At 43.2% G+C, this 26,207-nt stretch overlaps 3 protein-coding genes across 5 annotated transcripts; 2 read left to right on the forward strand and 1 right to left on the reverse strand.

Moving 5' to 3' along the window:
- The first annotated feature begins 76 nt into the window (after positions 1-76).
- Positions 77-12,540, forward strand: CHST4 (carbohydrate sulfotransferase 4). Of its 2 annotated transcripts, none has more exons than XM_058845853.1 (2): positions 77-2,212; positions 10,749-12,540. In XM_058845853.1, the coding sequence occupies exon 2, from the start codon at positions 10,762-10,764 to the stop codon at positions 11,938-11,940; it is 1,179 nt and encodes a 392-aa protein (XP_058701836.1). In that variant the 5' UTR covers positions 77-2,212; positions 10,749-10,761; the 3' UTR covers positions 11,941-12,540. The 2 variants fall into 2 exon arrangements, with proteins under 2 accessions (XP_058701836.1, XP_058701835.1); XM_058845852.1 differs by lacking the exon at positions 77-2,212 and adding an exon at positions 6,891-7,060.
- Positions 12,541-13,771: 1,231 nt separating this feature from the next.
- TERF2IP (TERF2 interacting protein) lies at positions 13,772-17,694 on the reverse strand. Its single transcript, XM_058845856.1, has 3 exons — positions 17,229-17,694; positions 17,069-17,145; positions 13,772-16,501 (listed from the first exon to the last, which is right to left on the reverse strand). The coding sequence occupies exons 1-3, from the start codon at positions 17,692-17,694 to the stop codon at positions 16,070-16,072; spliced, it is 975 nt and encodes a 324-aa protein (XP_058701839.1). The 3' UTR covers positions 13,772-16,069.
- A 1-nt stretch (position 17,695) lies between these two features.
- KARS1 (lysyl-tRNA synthetase 1) lies at positions 17,696-26,172 on the forward strand. 2 transcript variants are annotated; one of them, XM_058845830.1, is made up of 14 exons: positions 17,696-17,829; positions 18,523-18,667; positions 18,878-19,043; positions 19,420-19,513; positions 19,787-19,973; positions 20,228-20,353; positions 21,114-21,233; positions 21,439-21,601; positions 21,702-21,875; positions 22,632-22,717; positions 23,380-23,465; positions 23,788-23,914; positions 25,549-25,692; positions 25,986-26,172. In XM_058845830.1, the coding sequence occupies exons 1-14, from the start codon at positions 17,771-17,773 to the stop codon at positions 26,061-26,063; spliced, it is 1,755 nt and encodes a 584-aa protein (XP_058701813.1). In that variant the 5' UTR covers positions 17,696-17,770; the 3' UTR covers positions 26,064-26,172. The 2 variants fall into 2 exon arrangements, with proteins under 2 accessions (XP_058701813.1, XP_058701812.1); XM_058845829.1 differs by lacking the exon at positions 17,696-17,829 and adding an exon at positions 17,899-18,048.
- Positions 26,173-26,207: the final 35 nt, after the last annotated feature.

A 26,207-nucleotide genomic window follows, 5' to 3' on the forward strand; every position in this document is an offset into this window, starting at 1 on the left:
GTCCCCAGACATGTCCCTGCCTGCCCAGGGCCATCCTGTGTGCCAGCAGGGGTATGATGAGAGTGATTCAGGCCCCCAAAGAAACCCACACCCTTGAGAGTAGGATGGGCTGTGCAAGCCTGACAGACTGGAGCCAGCCCCTCCTGCCATGATGATGTTGGCAGATTGCTGTGGCAGCCTGTCCACTCTCCACAGAATAGTCCTGTCTGCTCCTTCTCCTTGGCCCTCAGCCTCCCCCACTGTAGACCCCAGCAGAGCAGTGGATGCTCTGCTTTCTGCTGCAGGGAGGCAGCTATCCCCAGGACTGGAGCCAGCCATGCCTAAGTACTCAAGGCTTGGCATGCCTTTCCTGCTGTAGTGCTGAATCGTGGGGTGGCACCCCATGGCTCCTGCTGTATGTGGTGTTTGTGACATACCAGCAGTACCAGGGTTACTGACTGCTGAATACGTCAGCTGCATAAAGTAATAAGGAACTGGTGGCCTGTTGTCTGTTTATTCAGTGGAAATGGGAGGGGATGATAATGCCCATTGCAACACGTGTTCTAGTGAGATGCTCAGGAGCTATTTCTGGAACTGTCAGAGGGGCAACTTAATTGCCACCTTAAGCTTTGTTCACCCGTCCTCCCACAGAGTTGGGACCCACAGGTCAACCCTGCCTCTCCAATGACAGGAAAAGTGAGCTAGCTCTAGATTACCCACTGCCAGTCCTGCCAGATTCTATAACTGTCTAACTGTCTCCCCTTGCCTTGCCCAGTACAAAATCTGGGTAGCAGATTTTGGTAGAGGGGAGGGCTAAATGAGAAAGGTGGCACTGTATGGAAAGGTCTTTGACACGTCAGCTGAGTGTCTATGCTAAACCTTTTTCTTTCAAAGAAACCAATTCCAGAACAAAAAGAGAAGGAAGCTGAGGCTATGGGTGAATGGTACACACCTTTGGAGATTTCATGCCATTAGACCTTCAAATAGAGTGGATCACCCGAGCTGCTTAAGAAAAAACATTGACAAGTAATAAGCAGGGTGGGTGTGTGAAGATCTGTTGGACCAGGAGGCCTTTACAGCATGTTGGTGCATTGTTATGCCATCTTGAACCTACTACAATTTTCAAGTACCAGCTGCTTCCTTCAACTCTTCTCCATGTACCTTAGGTTCTGTGGCTTTAATACCCATTATTAATAAACAGATCCTGGTTTTAGAGAAACCTGATCCTTTGAGATCACTCTTCTTTCAGGAACCCCTTTACTTGTGGAGTCCCCTTAGAGATGTCTGTTAACATGCCAATATTCTGCAATAATGAACACAATCCTGTTTCTTTTGACCCAGCAGCATTTGACTGGGAAGACTGAGAGAGCCAGAGACATAGGCATATATATACTTCATAAATCTCAGGATATTTAGATTTCTCAAGGCCACATCCTCCATTGTCATCTTTTGTAAATGTATCACTGCCTTTTGACCACACCTAGGTTTTCCCTGATGCAATAGCAAACTAGCACTAAACCGCAAATGTGCTGGTATCATTTTTCAGGTATTATACTCACAGATGCTTTGCGTCATAGTGTGGGCGTAGGTTAGTGACAGTCATACAAACTAGCCTGAGTTATAACTTAACAGTGGTATAACCTGGCACAGGCTTGCATTGTGCATCTGCTCTTTTCTGTGCTGTCTGGGCCAGCCATGTTTAGGATTAGGGTGATTTACCTCAGTTACGGAGACTTAGGCAAGGAGCCAACCTCATGCCTAGTGCTCTCTTTGGGAAAGGAAGGAACTTGTCAGCTTGAAGTGTCATCAGCATCCAAAGGGCCTGGTAGTAGGTCCATGCCTGACAGGGAACCAGCACTGCAGGCAAGCTGGGACAAATTGCACCTGCCAGCAGTGAGACCATCAGTTCCCCCAGGTGCTTTAGGAACCTCAGTGTAGCCTGGCTTCCAGCTCTGACCTTGCCCACTCCATCTTCCAGTAACCCTGACTGCCTTCAGCAGGTCTGTAGACCAGAGGGGTCCCTGAGGGTCTTCCTGCCTTGGGACTATGGCCTTTGGCTGCAAGAGCCTGTCTACACTGGCCTGCTCTCTGCCATCACATAGCCATGCTGTACACCTGCAGTGGGAAGATGCGGTTTTCACTGATTTGGACCTAGGATGGTTGCAAGGAAGCAGACTGGCGGATGATGGTGGAGGGCCTGGTGAACCATAGCCCAGCCTTTCCGGGAGCTCAGGTAAGGCTTGAGCATTTCATGGCAGTGGAACCCCAAGGGAAGGTGTCTGTGAAAAACTTTGTGTGTGAGGCCTAGCACATAACCTTTTTCTCCCAGGGTGTGCTGCTCCGTCAGAGGCCAAAGGAGCTGATCTTTGGCTGGTATTATTATTTGACTTGCCATTACCCACCAGAGGCACATACAGGTTTCCACAAGCATGAGAAGTGGCCAGGAAGAGACCATGGATGTAAGAGGAGGTGGCCACAATGGGCTGGGAGACAGTACTTGCTTGAGGTGACTGGGAGGGATTTTGTAAACCAGAGTGTGAGAGGAGCTCTGCAGGAGAAGGAAGGCTTAGCATGGTCAAAGTCACGCCATTGACAGGACAGCCACACAAGACACATCCTCAGCAGGGTTCCAGTAGCTAGAAGGCACCTACCAAGCTAGCTAAGCTTAACAACTGGTCAGAACAAGGTTGAGGTTGTATGCTCTACACTAGCCTTCAACCTCGGTCCCCAGCACTGGAAGAGCCTTCCAAGGGGCAGAAGCACTGTAATCTTCCTCATAGTTTGGCTTTCTGGCATGGGCTCTTACAGTGCTGGGAGCCCAGATCTATACCAGCTCTTTGCTTTGTCATATATTGTCTTTGTTTTTCTTATTTGTCTTGGGTCAGTGTTCCCTGAAGCTTTGCCAAAGCAAAGAGGTGTTGTCAGTAAGTCTGAATGACTTATTTCCTGGATACCTGACAGAAGTAGTTGGTGCTAGCACAGGATATTCTGCACTCCAGTGCATTGCATGGGCTATGCGTGTTTCAGGTCTGCTTGTTGCTATTGTTTCTCTCAACTCTAAACTAAACTAAAGCTGCTCTGCTCCAGCTTCAGTTTCTGTGCTGATTTCTGGCTTTAGACTGCCTATGTACGTAAAGAAGGCAGAAGCTGACCAGTGAAATTAATTCAAAAATTGAATAAATACCTTTTTTTTCTTACTATTTTTCCCATTACTGTAATGTGTTGGTAAAGTATTATGTGACCTTCTTTCTCTCATGTGTTCTCATTTTCCTGTTCCTCCACCACTTGATATTGGAGTGCTGTACTACAATGAAGACAATAAATGATACTGCAACTGTTTGAGGATGAGAGAAGGAGAAGGTCAGCCACTATCCTTGCTCTTGCCTAACATGACTTTGGGTTCTTATGTGCCAGTTCATACAAGTCTATTTATCTCAAACTGCTTCTAAATAAAAATATAACTTTAAAACTTACCTCAAACACAAGAAAAAAGCCACAGGCACACCAGCCTGTCCTTGGAGAGATGGCACCATATAGGACTTCATATCAGTTATTTTTCCTTGTTCTGAAAGGCATACAGGGCAACATCTGCTCTCCTCAGGAAGAACTTGCTCTAACTGGAATTTAGCATAGGCATTGCACCTCTGCTCCTATGCATTCTGGAGCTTCCCTCACTGCTGCATTCTTTCCATCCTCTATGAATGATGATTTCTAAAGCAACCAGGGTGACTCTATACACCACCCCTACCAAAAAAGGCTCTTTTCTGAAAGCAGAGTTCCTTTCTGTTGCCTTCATCCCAATGAAAGTAATGAGCAATTGACATAGAGACTTTTTTTTTTTATTTTTGTAAATTACTGTCAAGTTTCTTTACTGCAAGGAGCAGGGTTTTTCCTGTGCATTTCAAAACACAATATAGCGCTATTCAAATCCACTGATCAGCACAGGAGACCATGCATGGCCCTCATGTGAGCAGCAACATTGCAGCTTTGTATCACACTCAGTGTTGCAGAGCCACACATTTTCATTTTCTTCAGCTTCAGAAGTATAAGCTAGAAAACAACTGAAATCCTTCTGCTTTGAAAGGGAAACATTTGCCAATGCATAGTCACAGCATTGACTCTTACAGCAGATCCCCAGCATCATACCTTTGAGATGCAGAAAATGTGAACTATCCCATCACACACACACATGAAAGTGATAGAGACTTTGACAGCATGATTACCATGAGCTGCTTTAGATATCAGCCTGGTATGAGTTGTGTTCTTCAGGGCATATAAGTGCATATATTAAAAAACTTGTATAGCTTGAAGACTGCAAATAGGGAGAAATTACTCATTGTCTCTCTTGATTTAAAAAATTGTCATTATACCAAATACAGTTTTTATATGTAGGTTCACAACAGAGGAAAGTAGTTCTCACAACATGCAGCTAAACATACCCATATTGCCAGGAAATCCTGTTGATGCCAAAAATAAGTTCAAAACAAGACTGGAAAAGTGAACAGGAAAACATCTAGGTGCTAAAAAATGCAACAACAAGCTTGATCTGATTTTAGACAGCTTCTGTGTCTACTCACAGACATCACTGTCCACTCTTGTCACAGCCAACAGAAAGAAATAGGAGCTTCCAGAGCATCACTCTCTAGCTTATTTTGGACATCTGCATTCAGAGAGGTGAATCATGTACTCCAGATCCCTGGCTTCAGGGAGGAAATGTTTTTCTTTTCCTCTTCCTTAGGCGTCTCCTCTAGATAATGGCAGAAGACAGGGCATGGATTTAGTCAAACCTTACAGCTGATCAGGTTTCACTGCCATAGGTGTACCTGGTTCTCTCATCAGCTGTCAAAAACATGTTCTCAGGTAGGGAGGCATCTCCAGGGTAAGCACTTTTACTGGTGTTAAACTCTAGTCTACACCATTGGCATTACTCCTCAGCCTACTTCTGTTGTTGCTGCACTGGGTCAGGTGTGATCTGTTTATGCATGCTTGGCAGCAGACTACATCTCGCTTACTTCTTCAGGGTGTAAGAAATACAAAGTGTGATTGCATGGGCAGTTCACAGAGTTCACTAGCCTCTGAGTCCACAGAGGGAGGGTAGAAAACAGAAATGTGTCACTCCCTGGACCTACTGCAATAGGCCTGTGTCTTTCCTGTGCTGAGGACCCTAGAGCTGGATGCGGTATTCCAGGTGGGGCCTCACCAGAACAGAGTAGAGGGGAAGAAACTCCTCCTTCGTCCTGCTGCCCACACTGCTGGTGATGCATAGCCCAGGACATGACTGTTTTCTGGGCTGTCAGCACACATGGTTGACTCATGTGAAGCTTCTTGTCCACCAACACCCCTAAGTCGTTCTTTTTAGGGCTGATATCAGTCCATTTTCCACATGGCCTGTATTTGTGCTTGGGATTACTCTGACCCATATGCTTCTGCTTTGCATCATAAAGCTTTTGAGTGAGATGTATGGGAAGCATGATGTTTGTTTTCAGGAGCCAGAGGTTTCCTCCTTCAAGTGTCACTCGGAAATACAGTATGCCAGACCAGTTTGTCCTCCCAAAGCTCAAATCCAAGAAAGCATATTCTCATCCTGTGCAACTACTCATACCACAGAGGATGCCCTGTGGAAAGCTCAGGCAAATAACTGGAATGTGGAGTCTATACAAGTAGAAAAATCTGCTCAACCCTTTGACAAGATGACTGTGCAATAGTATTCAGTGCTGTCATAAAGACATATTGATGCCAAGGGATCAGTATATCTTGGGCAAACTACATACAGCTGGAACTGAAGTTTTGATTCATCTATGTTTATGCAAATGTTGGCCAGGGGGGAATAATCCTTCAGGAGGGGCCACTCAGGTAGTGTGGTCTTTACAAAGGCCTAATGACATACAAGGAAATCCTGTGTGTCAGTACAGGGCATGGGAACACATAGCAGAAATCCAGGTTGCACTGAACATTGCGTGGCCCTCCACAGGGCCCTACCTGGACCACTGCCAACTTCTCACCTTGTTTCCCAGCCCAGGGTTACCAGGGCTTGACCATCTGTGTTTGCAAAGCAACAAGTGAAAGGGAACATGACCTGCCCCATTCAGATTGCCCCTCCTGCTGGAAGCACCAGCCTTGCCCAGATTTTTTCTTTTGCTGTCCCCTATATTCCACTTGCCCTGAGAGCAGTAGTGAGGTCATTGGGAACACAAAGAGGACACCATTAAGAGGTCCATATCTGTCCAGACTGTGTGACAGAATCTATGAGATCTGGAATAGGAATGACCCAAAGCAACTGTCTCTGTGTGGAAGTATTTCTCTTGAGCCCAGTGCTGCCCTGTTTCACTACCTTACCTGGCACAGTCCCATTGCAGCTCCAGCACCCTGGTGAATCATTAACAGGCCAAGTCCAGCTGCTCCTTTCACAGCTTGTCTTTTCACACAGTTTTCTTTACCAGCCCCAAATGTTTAATTCAAGCAAGGTACAGACAAAGAGGTAAAAAGATTTTATGTGAAACTGCAGCTGCTGACATGGCAAGCAGCCATAGCAATAGTAGGAAAGTAATGTCCTATCTCTGCACTCATGGTGGGCAAGCTGGTCCTCCTTGCAACTTGCTTGTCCTTTGCTCTGACACTCTACAGACATCCCCGCTCCTGCTTTTACAGGCAGCAGTCTCTTTTGGTGCCTGCAATAGGAGTTAAAAGTATCTCTGTCTCCTTCATGAACTCTCTGGCCCTACTCCTTTACTAGCAGCACCTGGTCATTCACATCCCTGCAAGAAACTGCCATTTCCGTACTTTTTGCTTAGTGCAGGGTGGAGTTTTCTATTTCCAGGCTGGTCAAAGTAGGCGGGCAGTATGGAGCAGTCAGTCTTAGAGCTGGGATGTGCACAAAGAGGACAGGAAGGGGCAGGCACAGGTGTAAGTAGGAGTTAAACACCTGTGTATGTGAGACCCCAGCATGAAGGCAGAGTGCTTGTACATGAATGCACAGTTGTTGGTGTGACTGCCTGGAGGCGTATGTACCACAGCAGTGAACGTGTGTGAGGGCAGCTTTGCTTGAATCGGGTCTGCTGGTGCTTCAAGAGGACTTGTTAAGGTGAGATTTTCAACCATTTCTTGCTATCTAGCATGGATGCTCTTGATGCTAGCAAGTTGTGACAATTTTCTGCAGATAGAAGCTGTGGGTCTGGCTTAGAGGGTAGCTCCTGCTTCTCCAGTCTTCTCAGTGCCCCTGCTGAGCTTTCCCACTAGTGACAGTCATGCCAGCTGCTCACCTCTGAATGGGAAGATGACTTCTAATTCTGCAGAAACTGACCAGGCCAATTGAAGCAGCATTTGAAAAAACTATGAACAACCATCAGTGCCATCAAAGACCAGTGACTGGAGCTTCTCTGGTGCCAGATCCTCTTTGTTATACTGCTGCCATTACAGCAACAGGGAACCTATACCTGCTTGGAGAACTTCCTCAGACTGGGAGCACACTCAACATTAGTTTGCATGGCACAAGGTGGTTTTGGGCTGTAACTGTCTCACACCTGTCAGAGACATGCTGACATTCAATAAACCTGTAATCTGGGGATATGGCACCCAATGCTGAGTATGTTTCATGTGTTTCACGGGTACATTTCCCTTGGGCTGCTTACTGCTTTCTGTAACGCTTGCTCTTTGCCTCTTTTTTTTTTTTTTGTGTGCTCCTGGAAAAGACTAAGACTGCTTTTTTTTTTTTATTTTTTTTTTTTTTTTTAACAAGCTGCTCAGGCAGTATTTTCATACCTTTGCTGTGGGAGACGCTAACATGTTGACACTGGATTGTTGTATTTTTGGGTAGTTTCTACATTGCATCCTTTGTGCCCTGAGATTCTTCCAGTTCTTTCTTCTCTCAGCCAAATCTTGGCTCATCCCTGTTAGCACACAGTGACAGTGTGCTTTTCTAGTTATGCAGCTGAGATTGTCTCAATCACTTTGGGCTGATCTTGGCAGCACTGTGAGGGCTTAATTTTTTCACTTTTGCAACATGAAATTAACTGAAACACTGGTGACTCCAGACGTTTGCTGTAGAGAAAATGTGGTTAAGCTTGAGACCTTAGTTTAGAAATGTGCCAGTTCCCATGACTGAGAAATACTGTGGTGAAAAATAAAGTTATATAATTAGTATTTCTCTCATATTAGGGAATGCATGATAGTATAGTATGATGCTGCTCTTTCATTCCTCTTCATCAGGCACACAATTCACTTCAGTCCTTCTACTCTCTATGGAACAGACTTGTGATGGCAAATCACTCTGTGAAATGTCTAAAGCACCTTGATTTGATCTGAGATAAAAGTATACTCTTGTTTCCTAAAAAAAAATTGATTCCATTCTCATACTCAGGCAATTCACATGTAGATTTCCAAAGAAACAACTATTTCTGTGGTTTTAAATCTACCTGGGTATCTACCTTTATGCCATTGTTCATGTCTGCTCAACAGAGTTTTTCTCAATTAATAGCTTCTGGCTATATTCCAGGAAATTTGTCAGGAGTTAGAATAACAATATTAATGGTGCCAGATGGAAGTGACATTATCAAAGTTCATTTGGAAGCCAGGACTTTTGGTAAACACTGCTTATATTCATTTGGAAGGAAGAAGCTGATATATCACTTATTTTTACAACAGTCTTTGCAGCTCTTCCTAGGGTTGGTCCAAATAGCAACCTGGATCAGCTCTTTGTCAGATCTGAACACTACAGACCATTTGTGTAACCAAAAAAGGGCTTCTTGTCCAGGAGACAAGAATAATGTGGTCCCTCACTAAATGCACAGCCCCATCCTTGCAAGACATTACTAAAGTAAAATTCATATTGTGGTAGCACCTATTGGCAACAATCAAACTTGCCTATTGTTCCTTATTCTGAGAAATTATAATTGCTGCTTTATAAACCCTAATCTCAGCACAAGTGCACAGTAGGTAATTTAGGTAAACAAGCCAATTTATGCATGTATTTTGGAGGCACAGATTAGTACTGTTCCTCGTTGGTTAGCAGCAATGACTGTATGAATTACCAGAAGAGGCATCCCCATGGAAATTAGTCTGAAAGTTCTGCTGCAGAGGAAAATTGTGGCAGAGCATAAGGAGGAGGTTAGGGAAGCTTTGGGAACATTCATAATTACTATGGACCCAGATGACATGGCAAGCATGTAGCAGGGAAGCAGTGTCTGCTTTGCAGCTGGTTGAGTCAGTTTATACCTCTGCTGCTTGAGTAGGGGGGCTGCTGCTCTGCATGGACATAGCTGCTTGAGTCTTGTGCAATTGTGGACTGCACAAAAGCAGTGTACAAAGCTGTAAGGGCCTGGGCTCAGATGCTGCTCTGTCTGGGATTAACTTCTTGCACTAGAGGCCCTGCTCTGTCTGGTCTTGCTGTGCATTTCCCTGGAAAGACTGTCCATGGCTAGGAACCAGAAAAGATTTTCAATTTTAGTTCACCTTGGAAAGCATAAAGTACCTGCACTAGCAAGAGAGATCCGTCTCTACTGTGGCACAGCTAAACGGCCAACCTGGCAGATGGGGAGCACTCCCTACTGCCTGGGCTTCAGCACTGCCCAAGGAGCCTGTTCCTAGGGGTGACCCATGCTGCAGACACCTAACCTGTATTTGAGGCACAGTCAGGCACTGCTGGGGGACAGAAGAAGAGCACACAAGATGGGAATAATTGGTAAAGTGTGCTTTAATATACTTTAAAAAAAATTAATTAAATCTTTCTGCCTCAGATCCCATCTTCAGTAGTGTACTTCCTGCAGATTCCTATGCCAGCTGGTATTCAGGCTATGAATTCTCCCTGTGGCATTTTCATGCCATATCCCCAGTGGCATGAAAATTATTAGACATTTTCCAATAATTCAGCCATCCTCCACAGGAAGAAAAGAGGTTTGACATATGAAACAAGGAGCCAGCTTTGGGCAGACCTTTGAGTTCAACTAGCACATTCTACTGTACATCTTCTCATAAAAGACCTACAGAATGAGTGGGGTTAGAGGAAAGGATAGCAGGTGACAGTCTTTAAGAAGGAGTTAGGCTAAGAAGGGGGCTAGTAGGGCAGGTAAGCAGTTAAGCCTGCCTACAGAAAGATGAGTCTTTCTAGAAGAATTGCCTACAAAGTTCAGTCTGTGGAGGAGATATTGTTGTTCTTGCATTTATTACAGTGCCAAGCTTCTTCCTTTGGTATGTGAAGTTTTGCCTGTGTTGACAATAAGTATTTCCTGAAATTTCAAAAGGCATATAATCAAAATAAAAGGAAACCTACATTGTATGTTTTCAGCATTTTGGCATAAAAAATAATTGTAAATATTGGTCAGAGTAGGTGTTTAAAAGTACAATGTGGAACTGTTAAATTCTCCACAGAAAGTGAGGTTTTGCATCTTTCCATCTGTCTTTTTTTTTTTTAATAAAAATTGCCAGTATCCTTTGCAGGGATTATGTGCATGAAGTACATATTTGTATGTATCAATTTACTTCAGTGCACTCAACTAGCTCTTAAATGTTGATAAAAATGCAGACAAGCTTTTCAGTATCTTCTCAGACTGTATTAGAATGGGTTACTGAGAAACGGTGGTTTTGCTGCAGAAAACCTTCAGCCCTGCAGTACTTATGTCCTTTGCAAAGACCCCTTGTGCAGTGGTTGCCACAGTGTCACTAGTAGTGTGGCAACTTTCCAAAACCCTGTGCCTGCAGAGATGCACAGGAGCCTGATGCACCACATCCTGCCTTTTTCATCATCTTGTGATGCTGAACTTCCTCTGTCTCTGCAGGTCCCTTGCAATCATGGTGAAGTCTAGAAGAGTGCAGGTGCTCCTGATTCTGGTAGTTCTGTCCTTCCTTCTGATCCACTTCCTACCCTGCAGCTACCATGCCCACATGGAAGAAAAACCTTCTCCTGTCCACATCCTCATTCTCTCCTCCTGGCGATCAGGATCCTCCTTCACTGGACAAATCTTCAGCCAGCATCCCAGTGTCTTCTACCTGATGGAGCCTGCATGGCATGTTTGGGTTAGGATGTACCAGAACAGTGCAAATGTCTTACACATGGCAGTGCGGGACTTAGTCAGGTCGGTCTTTCTGTGTGACATGTCTGTGTTTGATGCTTACATGTCTAGCCAGAAGAAAAAGTCTGATTTATTTCAGTGGGAGACAAGCAGAGCCTTGTGCTCCCCACCTGCCTGTGACTCATTCAGTCGCAGTGACATAATCACTGCAGGCAACTGCAAAACAATCTGTGGCAAGTACCCATTCAGCAAGGTGGAGGAAGCTTGTAAAACCTATAGCCATGTTGCCATCAAGGAAGTTCGGTTCTTTGACCTGAAAGTTCTCTATCCGCTTCTCACTGATCCATCCCTGAACCTCAAAATCATTCACTTGGTACGTGATCCTCGGGCTGTGTTCAGGTCCCGAGAGAATACAATGGCAGACCTGAAACGTGACAGTAACATTATTGTGGGGTCTCAGAAGACAAAGGGAGAAATGGGACCCTACAACACAATGCAAGTAATCTGCAAAAGCCATGTTGAGATATACAAGGCAGGAAGACAGGCTGCTCCAAGCTTCCTGAAAGACCGGTATCTGCTGGTTCGCTATGAAGACATTGTCAGAGACCCACTAGCAAGGGCTGCTCAGATGTACAGGTTTGCAGAACTCTATTTCACACCAGAGCTTCAGAAGTGGGTGCACAACATCACCCATGGGAAGGGTCATGGAGCACAGGCCTTTGATATTGGGTCAAGAGATGCACTGAGAGTATCCCAGGCCTGGAGAAAGACACTTCCCTTCCAGAAAATAGAAAAAGTGCAAAATGTGTGCAAAGATGCAATGGATTTGCTGGGCTACCGCCTTGTTCAATCTGAAGAAGAGCAGAAAAATATGTCTCTGGATCTTTTGTTTGCCCAGAACTCCTCTGAGTATCAAAATCTGAAGGCAGAAAAGCTGGTCTCTATATCTACTCTCTGAAGGCTGCAGAGTGCTGAACTGTTCACTAGAGCAAAAGAGGCTAGAGGTGCAGGCATAGAAGTGTAGGAATGTGTGCATGGATGTGCATGGATTCAAGGACAAGTGGTACAAGAACCCTGACTACATTCAGGAAGAGCTCTCAGCAGGGTCACTCTCTAAGACCCCTGGAGATTCACCCACAATGTAGGCCAAAGTAATGCAAGTTTGTTTTCCAAATTAATTATGTTTAGGTTGGAGCATACAGAATGTCAAAGGAGTAGGACCAGATAGCAGAAGCTCAAAACCCCTCCACAGACCACAGCTGAAGACTAGGGAAACCACGTGGAGCAACTGTGCTGCAAAGGAAGAGGAAATATAAAAGGAAGCTGAATAAATAAACCTTTACTTGACATGCTGCCACGCAGGATATGTAGTGCCAGAAAAGATGTGAGGATGACCAGACATTTGGTTTCTGGAAGGATGTTGGGATTTGGGTTGTTTTTTTTGAATGGTTGAGTTTTCAAGACCAGTTTTCCTTTTGCTCCATTTGTGTGCCTGAGTATCCGCCCCTGGTGGCAAAAGTAGGGAAATGTTTGTGTTCACGTAGTGTATAATGGGAAAATGGAATAAACCAGCTATTGCTGAAAATAATAACTCCTGAGTTTTCATGTGGGAAACCATTTCTGGGATTATGTGAATCCATTTATTTTTTAGCTGAAATGATTCTGTCTTTTAGCTTTCAAACCCAAGAACAGTTGTTTTCCTGGGAATTCCCACAGACCACATGGGTGACAGAAGAATTTGTGCTAAGGTTGAGATCCTAAAGACAAGGTACAGATACAGATTTCATTGGCATAAGTACCGAAACTGAGAAGATAGGTTAACAGAAGCGGATTGATGAAACCAAGAGAAGAGCAGGAAGTTGTCCCATTGAAATATTTGGTGAGAGTATTTCTTTTCTTAGAGCACAAAAAAGTGTTTAATGGACTATGCTATTCTCCACTGTCTCTCTGTTCAAACCTGAACAGAATTGTTTTCACCTGGTTTTAAGTGTTCTAGAAGACAAGAAGAAAAACTTGTTACCAGATCTGGGGAGGAGTGAAGTGCCTGCAGATACCTATTTCTGAACATCCTCTCTCATGTGTAAATTGCAGAGTCTAACACATGTCTACAGAACACAAGCTACCTTAGCAATATGGGTATCTGTATTTCTAGAGCTAAATCCCTAATCCCTGAAAAGGGCAGGATACCGTATTATGGAAATAATAGTGTTATTACTAGGGATCTTGTTGAAGGACAAAATCCACGCTGAGCAGGCAGCACTGGAATCATGGTAGTAAGTTCTCTGAAAGCGAGGTAGCTTTCAGCATTTACACTGTGTTTATGCAAATTTAGGGCAGGCAAGCTGACATAGAGAAGTGGGAGTTATACTGTACCAGAGAAGCACAGACTCACTATTTTTCTTTATAGTCTTTAAAACAGACCTTAACATATTCAGCTAAAAGCAGATAAAAGCTCATTCTCACTGAAGTCATAATAGAGAGCTTCCTACTTTAAGTGCCAAGAAGCCAGATTCTGAGCAAAAATAGATTCTTTCCCGCACACTGCTAATTATCCCTACATTAACCAATGTCAGCTTGAGCAGCTTAAGTTTATTATGAATACTTGTTTCCAGTGGACACAATCAATTCTGTGTATCAAGGGTTTACCTGAATAAAAACCTTCAGTGTTTTCCAGCCAGTAAAAAAATTACATGAAAGTAACTTATGATGCATTTCCCTAATGTATTGTTTTGAAATTTACTTTCACTTCTGCTTCCTAAGCTTAATCAGAGAAAATGCAGAGAAAATGATTGTTGATTTCAGTGTATCTTTATTACAGTCCTTTAGGTATGCTTCCTCAATACAACAATTAGTAAGATTTTCTTTTTTTCTGGAAACAGCAAAGTCTGTTGCCAGTCTGGTCACATGAAAATTTAAAGCTGTCTTAATGCGAGCAAAGATAACTTAAAATACTTTTTGGAGGAGGAAAAAGAAAACTCAACAAAACCCCCCCAAAATCTCAAGATGCTGATGATGACATGTAAAAACTATGACTACATCCCTTGGCATATGCAATAAAGATCACAGAAGTCTGTTTAGAAACAAACATTAAGTTTACATGGTGCAAGTTTAGAAGAGTAAACTGTTTTTATACCAATGAAATATAAGTCTCCAGTCAAAAGGACATTTAAAAGCTGAATCTGTGGTATTCCTGTCTGTTGCTCTTCAAACTGGTGCATAACATCAGTTTTTCGTTGGTAGCTCTAGTTATGAAAGCACAGAAATTAATTGATTTTGATGAATGCTGGGTAACTCTAAAAGGAAGCAAATAGGAAATACCCAAATTCCAGATAATAGTTTGCCGACCCAGAATTTCTGGCTGTAGAACTGCCTTTAACTCAAAGTTCTTGTATGTGCATTGCCACTTTGCTCACTTTTCCAGGTATACGAATATTGCTCCAGGCCATAACGGATAGAAACTTCTTTGAGCTACAAAAAGAACCTTCCTGATCTTTTGTGATAGTACAGGAACCTGAGATGAATACAAAAACCAAACTGTCTCCAGCATGTTGAAAGGAGCGTAACTGCGTTGTAGGTAAAAAAGGCACAGAAAACAAGGATTTTTATCATGGGAAAAGACAGAATCAGAAGTAGAACCATATGATACAGTGTCATTTTTGAGTCCTCCAGGTTTTAATCTAGTAAAAGAGACCTAGACCTAAGTGCATGCACAACTAAGCGTACCTGCGGAGTTCGTAACAGATGAAAGAGGGCACCACTGAGTAAACTGTAGTCTTTGTGTCTTAATTCATACACCTACTGAGTGCACCAAGCACACATGGGAAGCATTAGAACATCCCCAGCATTAGAAAATGTGTCCATACGGCTCTGTGAAGGCAAAAACACTCTGTGTGGTCTCAGAAGTTTGCACTGCACTTTAGACTAATTGCCCCAATAAGACAAACTCACTCTTAAAATAAAGTGCCACTTAGAATTATAAAAAGATAGAGTAAATCTGACCATTTTATATTGCAGCTATTTAATGTGTTCTACCTCTCACTTTGAATTCTAGAGCAGTTTTGTTAAACAAGACCATTGCAACACCATGGTGCTGCCAAGATGTGCACACAGCTCAAGCTAGAATGGGAGTTTTCAGCTGCAAGAGGTTACAGGTCTCCTGTTCATGAACTTGGTCCACAATGCTGGTCATCAGCAAAACTTGCATTTCAAACCAAGCTGGTAATATTTCTACTTAAAAAAAAAAAAAAAAAAAAAAATTGCTATGTTGTCTTGTACTCATTAAGTGCTTGTCTGGGCTCCTAACAAATCTCAAATAACTGTTCAAGGTCTGAATAGCATGACTATGCCAAATAATTCTCACTTTTCTAGTCCAGTGAAACACTGCATAGTGCTGTTTTAGCATTTATTTGGTTACATTTGGTTACATCCTTGAATAATCAGTAAGTGTTGCAGTGGCTTCCTGAAATAGCAGTCTGGTTATATAGTTTTTTATTTTCAGTATAATTTTAATTTGGCTTAACATCAGCCATTTCCCAATTCACCCCAATTTTCTGAGTACCACAGTGCAATATGCTAAAAAACCCGAAATGTTAACTCTTTAGAGAGGTAAAAAAAAAAACCCAAACAACAAAAAACCCCAAATGAACAAACAAAAAAACCCACAAAAACAAAACCATAACAAACTTCACCTTTACCAGCCCATTTTATTTCACCAAAAGAATGAATTCCAGATTTTTAGGACTCACTTCAAATAATATTAAATAAGTGACCAATTTCAGGCTAAAGGTACTGAGTTTTTCAGATTATGACTGTATCCTAGCAACGGTGTTCTCTCTCAACCACAACTTAGGTGATAGATACAAAACCTCTGATCATTCTCTCTTAACTTTCATTTCCTACTTCAACTATTACTCATAGCCCTGAAAGCTAGTGTACTTTTCCCAACTAGAATATATGGCCTGGTACAAGCGTTACTTTGTTCGGATTAAAGCAGCTGCATTTCTTAGATCAGTATAGATGCAAAACAGGTCTTTTAATGCAAAAAAAATTCTTTAAAGCATTTCTGAAACTTCAGAACTTTGTCCTCGTTAACTCTTTCTAAACACTATCCGCTTTGCTACATTTTCAGCTCCAAATTTGGCTATCAATTTATTTCTGACATGTTCATCATCCTTTTGCAATTCTAAATCATCCTCTCTGCTCCATACAGGGTACCCATCCAAGCGGTGCCCTGTCTGCAGGAAGTATGAAGTAGCCTCCACATCACCGCTGTTTTTCAGAAAGGCCTGTGTAACAGTGAACAGGTCCACAGCAAACTTCTCCATGAAGTTCTCCATAGTTTTTATGACCTGTCCCAGCACAGTGCTTTTTGCCTTTGGTCTTTCTTGCCTTTGTAACTGAATGTCAGGGAAAGCAGAGTCCTCTGGCCCAGTTTTCAGATCAGATGCTGTTTCTCCTGGGGACCTTCCCACTCCATCTTGTGTAGAAAGTTGTGCAACATCCGAGGAGTCACTTTCTGACTAAGAGTAAGAGAAGTAGAATCACTAATTAGACACAGTAGTTTCTGGCAAATCTTTTAGCACTGCAACCAACTACCTTTGACTCTATAGTATATTAAAACCTCAGAAATTACTAGGCACAGTAAAAATTAGTGACTGAAGCAAAGCCCTATCTGTTAATGAGGCTGCACATGATCACGGAAATGCGTGAACTATAAGGAAGAATTTGAACAAACTAAGCATAAAAGGCAAAAGTGTTGATGCAACTGCAGAAAGGTCTTTCACATGAGGTGAAAGGCTGACTTCCATTTGCCAATACAGTTTTTAACATGACAATCCCCATCACATAAACCTCATGTTAACTTAGGCAGGGAATCAAGAAAAAACGCACCAGCGAGGCACCATTTATTGCAAACCACGTAGACGACAGCTCACAGGAACCTTCAGTTTTGCCACAGAAGGAATATCGCGGTGCAAACTCATTTCATGAGAGTTTTTATTGTGCCATCTGTGACAGCGAGGAAGACCCGCCCCGAGCACTGCGCGCAGTGGCGGCTACTGCTCCCCAGGCTGGCCCCGGTCGCTCACCTCCGTGCTTTCGAACTCCCGACTAGCTGCCGCGAACAGACCCCTGATCTGCGTGGGATCCTCCGTCTGCGGGGGCTCTGCGGAAACACGCGGGCATCGTCTGCCGGGCTTTCGCGGGGCCCGGACCCACGGTCGCGGCCGCCACCAGGCCCCCACTCACCCCAGAGCCGCGGCCGCAGGTGCCGCAGGTAGCGGTCACGCATGGCCTGCCAGCTGTGCCGTGTCAGGCCGCTCCGCTCCAGCTCTATCCACAGCGCACGGCCGCTGACCCGCACCGTGCCCTGGCCGCGCACCGCCTGGAGCAGCGCCGCATCCTCCGCCTCCGTGAAGGCCAGGCGGCCGCGGGCAGCCAGCAGGAAGGGCTCCAGCGGCAGCCGCTGGTTGCACTCCACGCACTCCGTCACGTACTCGGTTGACACGGCCCCGTCGGGAGCCACCTCGCCGGGCTGCGCCAGGAGCACGGCTCCTGGCTCCTGCACCCGGCACAGCCGTCCCCCGCCCGCCAGCACTAGGGGTGCCAGGCGCAGCTTGGCTAGGCCGGGCCGCAGGTAGAACCGCATAGGACGCCCGTCATCCCACAGGAACAGCGATCGGGACCGCGCTGCCCCAGCCTGGCCGCCCGCCATCGCCGCTCCAGCTCCGCCCACCGCCACCGCCGCGTGCGCAGGCGCGCAAGAGTGGAAGGGAGGTGGCAGCGCGGAGATGGCGGCGGCGGCGAGCGAGTGCAACGCGGCGGAGATTGAGTCGCACCTCAGCAAAAAGTGAGGGCGGGCGGGTGGTCAGGTGGGGCCGGGCCGGGGAGGTGAAGTGTATCCAGCCGGCCCGGGGAGGTGAAGTGTATCCAGCCGGCCCGGTGCGTATCTTCGTCAAGGCGCCCGTCGGAGCGCCATGCTGAGCCCCAGCGCTGCGCGGCTCCGCAGCTGGGTCTTGAGGGCCGCGCCCGCGCTCCGATGGCAGCAGGCACTTCATGACCAAAGCAGGTCGGTGCTTTGCGTCTGGCTTGGCCCGCTTCTTTCCTTATGGAGTCGTGGAAGGCGGGGTCAGGAGCGCGGCGGGAGCCTGAGGGCCATGGGGAATAGGCTGGACCGCGATGGTGGCTTCGGGAGCCCTACGGTACTTCAGAGGGAGTTTGCCTTCTTTCATTTACACTCTGCATAGGGCTGATAGGCTCTTAAATGGACTGCGTCAGGTCCTTGAGCATGTAGGCACGCGTCTTCGAGGTCTGTCTAAACTGTTTAATTCCGCTTTCACTTTTGACGAATGTTTGTATTGTTGGGGATGAAGTGGAGGAGTTTAAAGTAGAAAGTGATTAAACTTGTTGAAGAATTATTGTGGGAAAACTAAGAGAAGTGACAGGGTTATTTGTTCAGTTAGATTTTGGCAGAATCCTGCCAATCGTTTCCCTGTAGAAGTATTAGAGTACTTCCTGCATTCAGTTTCCTTCTCTTTTGCAGTGAGCTGAAGAGACGTTTAAAGGCAGAGAGAAAAACAGCTGAGAAAGAGGCAAAGCAGAAAGAGCAAAGTGAAAAGCATTCAAATAAGCCTTCCTTGACTTCTCAGGATAATGTTGGTACTGATGAGGAGAGCTTGGATCCAAATGTGAGCACCTGGTCCCATGCCATATTAGATGTTCTGTTAATAAATCTTACTGACTTGCATTTGATTTTTTTTTTATTCGTGGGTAATTAAATGGCTAAAAGGGGAGAGATGTATATTCCTACATTAGGGCAGCTGCATTTTAATTCACAGCCTGTAACATATTTTTGGATTCTAATAAAATAATTTGATTTTATTTGTTTCTGGTGACAGCAATACTACAAGATCCGTAGCCATGCAGTCCAACAGCTTAAGGGCTCCAATGAAGATCCCTATCCCCACAAGTTCCATGTTGACTTATCTCTCTCAGATTTCATAGACAAGTACAGTCACCTGCAGCCAGGAGATCACCTGACAAACATTGCAGTGAGAGTGGCAGGTAAAAGTTTGTCTGGGATACAGAAAAATGTAAAGTTGTAGCTACTTTTATTGAGGGGTTGGTCTTTTTTGAGTTTTGCTGATCTCTTACTCACGAAGCCTTGTAGCACTGTTAAACTATTCAGGACATATCCTTCAGACTGAGTGGACCTGTGCAACGTCTCTTGCAACTATAAGATCAGGTTCTGGGTTCTGGGACCCAAAGGTTTTATGGTCTTTTTTGCGCTAGTTTTCATTTTTAGACTTAACTGGTACTCTTTCACAGTTAGTGAATCGTTCAGAGCTGATGATTCTAAGTGATAGTACTGTAGCTTTTGCCCCTGTATCCTTTGTGCTAGGGACTCTTTTCCTGATGTCTAGCATACTTTGATATTCAGGTCGAATCCATGCAAAACGTGCTGCTGGAGGGAAACTGATTTTTTACGATCTTCGTGGTGAAGGAGTCAAGTTGCAGGTCATGGCAAATTCCAGGTAAGTAGAGGTATTCTGAGCAGCATTGTAAACTGCACTGCATTCTGGGGTCTAGATATCTGTATTTGAATATTTTATTCCATCTGTGGTTTGGCTTAGGCAGCCAAGTAATATTTTGCTTCAGATGTTGTGGTTGACTTCCTGTTAAAATAACTTTATATATATATATATATATTTTTTTTTTTTAATGGATTTTGTCTTGTGAGATACTTGAGGACTGTTTGGAATGTTGAATTTTAAACAAACATGCTTACATCTGTTTTGCAATTTCAGCCTCTACAAATCCGAAGAAGAATATTTCCGTGTTAACAGCAAGCTGCGTCGTGGGGACATTATTGGTGTTGAGGGGAATCCTGGGAAAACAAGGAAAGGGGAACTGAGTATTATTCCTTATGAAATCACTCTCTTGTCTCCATGCCTGCACATGCTGCCTCATCTTCATTTTGGCCTCAAAGATAAGGTATTTGTCATACCTGTCAGTCTTGGAGGCAGTTTGACAGATCACAGAATGGTTTGGGTTGGAAGGGACCTTCAAGATAATTTGGTTCCAACACCCCTGCCATGGGCAGGACTGCCACAGATAGATATGAATGGATGATGTTTGTTACCTGCTGATATTATCAGTCAACAAAGGAATAGTAGTTTTGTTTTGGTATTTTTTCCTTTGGCATGACATTTTATCTAGCTTATTCTAAAGATACACATTCTTTTCAGGAAACCAGATATCGTCAGAGATACTTGGATTTAATTCTTAATGATTATGTGAGGCAGAAATTTATAACCCGTGCAAAGATCATCACTTATCTTCGTAGCTTTCTAGATGAGTTGGGCTTTCTTGAGGTAAGGCATCACTGTATGCTTCTCTCTGCATACTGAATGTGTTTACAACTTCTTAGCTTCAAGGATGTTTTATAGTCAGGCTTATATACAAAGTACTTACAGAACTGACAATAATTGCCTCAGCATGGTGTATTTTATCAGCTAAATGTAATGGGAGCAATTCCTTTCATCTCTTTGTGAAGTTAAGATTATTCATCAGTTGGTGAGGTTATGGCTTGGGAACATTTTATTAAGGTAATACTCCAAACTACTACTGTCCTTTCCATATTTTGGTAAATTAGGGTGAAAACAACATTTTTGAAATGCTGTTTTGCCTTTGGAGATAAAAGCCAGTTCTACATCCTGTAGGCAAAATTTGATTGTGTTGACTTAGGTGCAGGAAACTGCACTTAGCCTTGTTTCATTTAATCTTCTGCAGTGTAGGAGGGATTTTGTGATAATGCCACAGCGCTGTTCCTGGCTTGGATAACATGAACCCAGCAGGTTCACATTTGTAATAAATATGAATGACTCTTCAGAGCAGTAGATTAATTCAGTAATTTGTTATTTTTGACTGCATAAAAAAAAGTGCAGTTTTGTTCAGTGCACTTTAGTTCAGAATTGTTTTCATTTACTGAAATGCCGAACAATAAGTGAAATACAGATTTGTCACCAAAACCAGCTGTTTTGGTTTGTTTGTTTGTTTGATCTATGCATTTCTGGTTTGGAAGCAGATTTCACGAAAACAGGGATTTTTTTGTTGTTGTTGTTGTTGTTACAGGTTGAAACTCCTATGATGAATGTAATTCCAGGTGGAGCTGTGGCAAAACCATTTATCACATACCACAATGAACTGGATATGAATTTATATATGAGAATTGCTCCAGAACTTTACCACAAGGTAAAATCCAAGCCCCTCATGGCTAAGCCTATATTCTTCAAACTGTATTAAAGAAAGCAAATGGAGCTAAAATGAGGATTATTTTTAAAGGAAGGTGAACTTGTCTCATGAATGAGATTTGTAAGGTTGCATTGCAGTTGCATGTGTTTGGGCTCTTTTAGGTTCTTTTGAGAAAGTGTATTTACCAGAATTTATTTTTATTTAGATGTTGGTGGTTGGTGGTCTGGACAGAGTATATGAAATTGGGCGTCAGTTCCGGAATGAAGGAATTGATTTGACTCACAACCCTGAGTTCACAACTTGTGAATTTTATATGGCTTATGCAGACTACCATGACTTAATGGAAATTACAGAGAAGTTGCTTTCAGGTGAAGTATGCAATATTATTAAAAAAATTAGTAAGAATCTCTGGTAGAATTGCTTATTATGTAACATACTCTTTTTCTAAACCTCACCTTCCTCTTGTAGGGATGGTAAAACATATTACTGGGAGTTACAAGATCACTTACCATCCAGATGGTCAAGATGGACAGGCCTATGAGATAGATTTTACTCCTCCTTTCCGGCGAATTAGCATGGTGTATGATCTGGAAAAGGTCCTAGGAGTGAAGTTTCCATCAACTGAATGTTTTGAAACTGAAGGTTAGATGCTGAGTATGAATGTCCTATAATTCTTCCTTAACAGAAAGTGGGCAAAAGGTTGCAAGTTCTCAGGCTACAATCTGTCAGCTGCTTTTTCTGAAGTAGTACTAACACGTGTGATTCCTTTCCTCTGGTTTTGTTGGTTTACCTGAGTCCAGAAAGAAGCCTTCATTCCTTGCCATCTTTGGTAGGATCTGACTCTTTTGCCTCTTTCTTTGTTGAATATATGTGAAAGGATATACTGAAGAGGCTAATGTAGGGAGTTTTTGATACCTTGAAGAGATCCAGCTTTTTGCTTCTTATTCTCTCTTGTGCAGTTGAGTTTCCATGCCTGTAATTGTAGCTTGGGTGTATGATTATTCAGGGTTTTCTTAAAAAAGTAATTATGTGCTGTTTTATTCTTGGAATCAAAAGACATAAGGAAATAAGTTCATATAATTTATAGCGATTGTTTTTTCCCCCAGTTCTCTCCTCTCTCCCCCCAGCCTCCAAATAATAATGTCCAGCAGTTACATGGTGTGTGCTTAACTGTTGTAAAATTTTTGAAGTATAAAATAATTACAATTTTACTGTAAACAAATAAAACCAAACACTATTTCTCTAGATTGACATTTAAGCTCATGTTTTCCATGATGTCTGCCACTGAGATCTTACGAGTCACTCTAAGGGTCTAAGGATTTGAAGGAGTTGAAGGATCTAGTAAGAGCAAAAAATGGTTGTTGGGATGGCTGTTCTAATTTTCATCTGCAATTTCAGAAACTCGTAGATTCTTTGATAACCTTTGTGTGGAGAGAAATGTTGAATGTCCACCTCCCAGGACAACAGCCAGACTTCTTGACAAAGTAAGTAAAGGTGATATTTTTATAATCCTGATGTCTTTGAGGATCTCACTCTCTGTATCAAGAGAAATTTCTTAGAATAAAAGGTTTAGCTGCACCAGGAAAAACATGCTGCAATGCACTTCAGCTATTGTTATATTACAGTGAGAAAACTTGCTGTGTCAGAATCTTCTTTCATGTCATCTACACCAAAATGTAGTTTACTTACGTCTGCTTAACTTGAACACTAGGATATTGTAGTTGGATAACTGCTCTCTTGTGGCTAAAAGATTTGCTTTATCTTGGTCAGTTTTGTCTGTGAGATGTGTTCATTTGTATGTAGCTGACCAAAAGGATAGGAGTACCATATAATTCTATCAGCTGTATTCCTTTGTACTCAAATATTGTCTGATAGCTGTTCTTTTGATATTTTTCCTATTGGCTCTTACTGTAATGTGCAAATTGAATTATTATACAGATTTTGCTGTGTCATTTTTCCTTACCTGACAAGGACACACTCTCTGTTGATGAATACATTACCATAACCAGAAATACTTTGGAAACTCTTCAGATTTTTGGTATCTTCAGTAGCAAAAGAGAGGAAATTAGGGTGCTTGGTGAAGGCAGTGCTAGGAAAGTGCATAATTGTACACTACAGCGTAATTGTTTCACTTTTGTTTTCCCAGTTAGTTGGTGAATTCCTGGAAGTCACCTGTATCAACCCTACGTTCATCTGTGATCACCCACAGGTCATGAGTCCGCTTGCCAAATGGTAAGAGTATGACACATGGTCAGTGTGTAACTCAAATATTCTACTTTATTTAAAAAAAAAAATAAATATGCAAATATTGCATATGTGAAAACAGAGGTTTTGATGTACTAGTTTGGGAATTCTAACACAAACAAGATAGACATTGGTTCCTGAGATGTGAAACCCATCCTCCAAGTGGAAGAGGTGTGTTGATGCTTAGTACTTTGAAATTTTGACAGCTGTTAGTGCTAAGTGTGAGCAATGCCCCTAAGTAACGTATGTGCTGTTTGCTCCTGTAAGTGTGATTATTTTAAGGTATGTCTGTTTTGTCTGCTTCACACAGGCATCGCTCTCTTCCGGGACTAACAGAACGCTTTGAACTCTTTGTAATGAAGAAAGAGGTGTGCAATGCATACACAGAACTTAATGATCCTTTCCGACAGCGTCAGCTTTTTGAGGATCAGGCCAAGGTATGGTGTTTTGCTGACAATGAATGTAATACAGGCATGTAAGCAAAGAGGATTTCCTATATCTGTTCCAATTCTGTCATTAGTACCTACTGCTGAAAAGACTTGTTACTACTTTGAATGAGTGTTTCTCACTCAAGTGAAAGCCTGTCATTAAAATTCAGTTCCTTTTATAGGAACCTTGCTCTTTAAGGTAAACAAGGTCAAACACTGCTGTTGATTAGGTTTTTTAGTGCAACTACGTTTTGGATTATCTTCCTTTTTATTCCACCCAAAGTACTAATCTGGAAAACCCAAATGTGCAAAAAGTTTTGTGTCTCGAAAGTTGGTTTTTTCCCCCCCAGTTAAGTATTTCTGTAGTCATACAACATTATACTTCTGGGTTCTTAAACAAATTTTCATGTCCAGTAAGAGTTTGAATGCTGTGTAAGAAATATCTTAATTTACTGAACAGAGTACTAATATTTTAGGTTGACTCACAGGATAGAGGTGCACACTGGGAATTACTGACAGGTTTATAATACTAAATTTCTCTATGTAACTCTCCAAAAGGAGTGACTGAAACTCATTTTGTTATTAGCTTGGTATACAGATCCGTGAATACATGCTTGGCTACACGACTGAGGTCAAATAATGTGGTCTGCAGAAAGAGTTTCTGATCTTCATGTTCTGTCTAATAGTTTCACAGTGCTTGAGAGGTTTAAATAATTGTCAAAGCCAGGAAAATAAATTTATGTTAAGTAACTAACTTGACAGTAAGTTTCAAAATGTTCAGTCAGAATGAATAATATTATAGATATTTTTAATTTTTCATCTGTCGTATATTTGCTTGCTGCAGTTCTCTCATGATTATAGCCAGACTTTGCAGACATATGGTTATGTGTATTGAATGAAAATTAGCCTCAAAATTTAATGTTAAGGTGGAGACTGAGATGAAGGGTGACAGTTTGCGTTTCAGGATTTCAGGGAGAAAAATTTTCCATAACAGTTTCTGCAAAGTCTTCCTTGAACCTGTGAGCAAAAATGTTTGCTGTTGTTTTGACACTTATTTTTTGGCTTTTTTAAAATATGAGATGGTCTGTGGCTTTTTTTTTTTATTATGACTTTTGTCGGTTGGAGGCTGTCAGGGTCAGGTGCATGAGTTGCCATCTCACTGTAGGGTTTTTTTAGTCTTTTTACTTGAGAGGAAAAAACCTGTGGAGTAGGTACTGATGATTCAACCAATTATGCTTCTTTGTTGTTTCTGCAAACATTGAAAGGGGAGTTGCTACCAATAAAGAACCTCAAAAGCCTTTGAAAGCAATACGTTCTATTGTCATCTGCTGCCTTATGGCTCTGAAAGATGGCTTTTACTGAAGTAAAGAGCCTGGGCCTTGGCCAAGATAGGAAACTTACAGGTCAGAAAGTAATCAAGTCTAGAGCTATTTTGGGAGCACCTGTACAGAGGACCTCCAGAGTTCTCTATGTGCTGAGGTTTCTTCGTCTGTTACTCATTTGCACAGCTCTACTGGGCTTTGGTTTCATCCATTATATGGCTGCTACAACTAGCAGTATTCCTCCTTTTGGGTAGGGGTTAGCAGGAGCAGTAGTGTGTAGCTCTGTACAACTCACGTTTTACTGTTGATTTCCTAATTTAGGCAAAAGCTGCAGGTGATGATGAAGCCATGTTTATTGATGAAAACTTCTGCACCGCACTGGAGTATGGTCTTCCTCCTACAGCTGGCTGGGGCATGGGAATTGACCGCTTGACCATGTTCCTTACAGATTCCAATAACATCAAGGTAAGCATTAAGCAGTGGCAGTGCCTTTCTACTGCTGGGTTTGTCAGGGAACAGGGAATGGGATTGGGCGAAGCTGGCCATCTCTTCGACGAAAGCAGGGCTTGCCAATGCAGCTGTGTGAGATTCTTCAAGACGCAGAATCCCACCTGCGGAAAGCTCCTTGGCGCGCTTGCTCGGCCCTCTGAGGCCCGCGGCTGAGCAGCGGAGCCGGGGCTCGGGCAGCTCTCGCGAGACCTGTGCAGGGGATGTGGTGTTGCCGGTCGCGCGGCCGCTGACGCTGTCGTTGCTTGCAGGAGGTGCTGCTCTTCCCCGCCATGAAACCGGAGGACAACAAGAAGGAGGCGCAGCCCGCCGAGGGCACCTCTGTGTGAGGCTCCAGACCGCCGCGGACACCTCCGCGTGAAGCCCGAGCTCGGCGAGGGCACCTCCGCTTGAGCTTCGGAGCGGCGCTTACCTTCAATAAAGGCAGCTTTCCCTGCACCCGTCTCTGAGTCTTTGTGCGCTTGCGCAAGGGC

Source organism: Poecile atricapillus, chromosome 10 (genome assembly GCF_030490865.1).
Source record: "Poecile atricapillus isolate bPoeAtr1 chromosome 10, bPoeAtr1.hap1, whole genome shotgun sequence".
NCBI lineage: Eukaryota > Metazoa > Chordata > Aves > Passeriformes > Paridae > Poecile > Poecile atricapillus.